The sequence below is a fragment of the Buceros rhinoceros genome, unplaced genomic scaffold (genome assembly GCF_000710305.1).
Source record: "Buceros rhinoceros silvestris isolate BGI_N320 unplaced genomic scaffold, ASM71030v1 scaffold28979, whole genome shotgun sequence".
Taxonomy (NCBI): Eukaryota; Metazoa; Chordata; class Aves; order Bucerotiformes; family Bucerotidae; genus Buceros; species Buceros rhinoceros.
The window spans coordinates 3437-6440 of NW_010430201.1; the positions used below are offsets into that span (position 1 = coordinate 3437).

Below are 3004 nucleotides of genomic sequence, written 5' to 3' on the forward strand. Positions count from 1 at the left end.
TGGGGGGTTTAGAGGGTCAGGCATCTTCAAAAGAGCAAGTCTCCAAGCTGCTGGATACAACGGCAGATCCCTGTGGTTCAGAGCCAGCAGATCAGCGTGCGGGAGGTTCGTGTGGAGAAGGAATGATGAAGCGTTTTGGCAGGGGACAACATTCCTCCCTGTTTTAAGGCAGGGGATCTCTATTCCGCGTGGAGCGCAAGGGGCTGGTTTCCTTAGCCCGCCCCTTCCCTCAGCCCCAGGTGCCCCAGCTCTGCCTGCCAAGCCCCAGAGGCACGTGGCTGGCTGCAAGGGATCTCACAGGTGCCTTCCAGGAGCGCAGAGGGAGCCCAGCACTGTGTGGATGTGCTGGGGTCTGGTCCCAGTCTCCAGCTGGTCTGTCTCATCAGCGCGTCACTGGGCTCAAGGCGAGGCAGCATCCTCCTGGCCGTGGCGGCGGAGTTGCTCTTGAGATGGTCAGTCCCAGCCCGGATTTCCTTTGGTCCATGAGATGAGCATGTTGCCAGGCGTTCACCTTCACCAGATGTCGGAGGTGGCAGAAGCCGGGCAGGAGCGTCAGGAGAGCAGCAGCTCGGGGCCAGGGGATGGCAGTGGGGGCTTGGCAGCTGGGATGAGGCAGCCGAGCAGGCATCAGGGAGACCTGCTCTGGGAACCAGAAGAAACCAGGATCAGAGGGAACTGCTGTAGCTGGAAGTGCTGCTCTGGTTAAAAATAAATAGCATCCTACTGCGGGCAGCCCTCCTGGGGCGAAACACCAACTGCTGAGCACAGGGTTTGCCCGGCTGCTTCCATTTGCAGGGCTCGCTCTAGCAAACACGCGCTGCCCCTGCAGCAGAGCAGAAGGGCTCCCTGGAGGTGTTTCCTTGTGGGAGGGTCCCTGCTCCTGCACCCTCGGGAGCTGCCCGAGGCTCCCTCCTCACCCTCCTTACACGTTGCTTGGGTTGTAGCACAGCAGGTTGAACTCCAGGTTTTCATCCCAGTGCCGGAGCAGGACGAAGAGCTGCTGGGCTGCAGCTTTCACCGTGGCCAGGCTGTATCCCTCCGGGAAGTCCTGTTCGCTCAGCCACAGGCTGGCCTTGGCGGCCACCAGCTCCCACTCGATGAAGTAGGAGGCCGAGCTGTGCTCCAGCCAGGCCAGCGCCACCGCCGTGGCCCACAGCATCCCCTCCGGCGCTGTCTGCTGCTGCAGCTCGATGTCGAAGAGCAACGCCTGGACCTCGGAGCCATCCGTCTCTGAGCCCTGGCCGCTGCCGGCTTGCCGCCCGGCTGAGACTGGCCTGCTCTCTGGGGAGGAGAAGCGGCGGATGGTGATGGCCGGTGGGGAGAGTTCCTTCTCGGCTTTCAGGGCTTTGGAGATGCTTTCCACCACGCTGCCTGAGAAGTGGCGAAGGCGGCCGGTGTCCTCTGCGTGACTGCCGGGTCCCTCCGGCTCCGCACCCAGAGAGATGTCTCTGGTGGTGGGACTCTTCCCGTGCCCCCTGGGAACCAGGAGCTGCTGGCTGGAGCCAAGGCTCTGGTGCTCCCCAGAGGGACTGGTCTTCTTGGTGTTGTAGGAGCCGGAGGGGCTGAGGGCCAGGCGGTGGCAGGCGAAGGGAGATGTCCACTTCAGCTTCTCCATGGGGATGTTGACAGCGTCGCAGAAGGCCGAGTTCATGAGAAAGGCACCGCAGGCCAGCTGCAGGGACACCTGCGAGGAGCGGTGGGCACAGAGAGAAGCTCTGAGATACCAACCACTTCTGGGAAGCCCAGAAAAAGGCATGCACGGATGGAGCAGCTCTCCATCTCTGAGCAGACCACCGGACATGGATCGGAGAGAGCACGAGGCAGGATCCGGGGGGATCCTGCTGCCTCTGCTCCCCTGCAGTGACCATGCAACCCCGGAAATACCCGGCTGCTCACCAGGGGAAGGTAGTCAATGTTCTCATTGTCACCCTCGGAGCTGGCTTCGCTCACTCTGCTTGGAGATTTAATCATGAAGCCTTTGGCAGCTCGAATCAGCAGCCTGGTTTTATCGAGAGTCAGCCTGCAGGAGGACAAAAAGGTGCCCATGACCTCCGTGCCCCTCCTGATGCCCACCCTCCCCTCTGAAAACTATCCCTGGTCCCCAGACACTGGCATCATGCTTGGTCCCAGCTCCAGCACAAACCCTGGGGTGTCCCTCCTCTCCCCCTCACTTGTGTTTGCATTGGACCCATGGAGATGGGTCTTGGCGAAGACATCTGCCACAGTCAAAGGAAGGACGAGCTGGCCCATACCTGGGAGCAAAGAGGCTCTCGATGGATCTGGGGGCTTGGGCAGAGGAAGCAGACAGGTTCTGCAACGGTCCTGAGGAGAAACACAAAGCTGGGGGTAAACCGAGGTGCTACAGGCAAGCAAAAGGGAGCCGAGTCTACGCGCTGGGATACAGGATGCCTCATTCTCCTGATGAGTCTTTGGCAAAACCCTTCCCCTCCCCTTTTTTCCTCAGTTTTCCTAAGCGGAGAATCAAATCCCCAACCTCTCAAAAACAAACGTGGGGGAAGGCCATACCAAAGCCCCACCAGGCTCTTTGCACCCTGGAAGGAGTCACGCGCTCACGGGCCTGATTTGAGGTCAAAAACTCAGCGGATGGATGTGGTGAAGAGGACTTGATGCACCTGCAACCCTGGTGCCTGCAACCCTACCTTGGGGGAGCCGGCAGCGCTCCCAGGCAGCAGAGGCAGGGGTGCCGCAGGGCGACGGGCTGCTCTCCTCGGCATCTGCAACGGAGGAACCGCATCAGCGGTGCTGCCCAGCCGAGATCGCCGTCGCGATCGGCACAGCCGCTCCCCCTCTCCGTGTCATTATCGGGTGAATGAGCCCGATCAAGGGTGACTTTAATTCAGCTGCAGATCTCACAATGCCCAACACGGTCCGATCCAGCTCGTCTTCACTGGCAGAGGATTTGGTGATGACAAGCAAGCGTCTCGCATCCCCTCGCCTCTAACCACCCCCTGGTTCGTCCCTGGAGTTACCTGCCTTACGGCTG

The 3004-nt window shown here is 60.8% G+C and overlaps 1 protein-coding gene across 1 annotated transcript in view; it reads right to left on the reverse strand.

The window, feature by feature from the left end:
* Positions 1–922: 922 nt before the first annotated feature.
* The window catches only part of VWA5B1 (von Willebrand factor A domain containing 5B1), a 20058-nt gene continuing 17976 nt past the window's right edge, over positions 923–3004 (reverse strand). Inside the window, exons 19-22 of the mRNA XM_010142956.1 lie at positions 2661–2735; positions 2253–2322; positions 1897–2020; positions 923–1684 (exon numbers count right to left, since the gene is read on the reverse strand). Of these exons, the coding sequence (XP_010141258.1) occupies positions 923–1684; positions 1897–2020; positions 2253–2322; positions 2661–2735 (1031 nt within the window). The remainder of the gene's footprint in view (positions 1685–1896; positions 2021–2252; positions 2323–2660; positions 2736–3004) is intronic.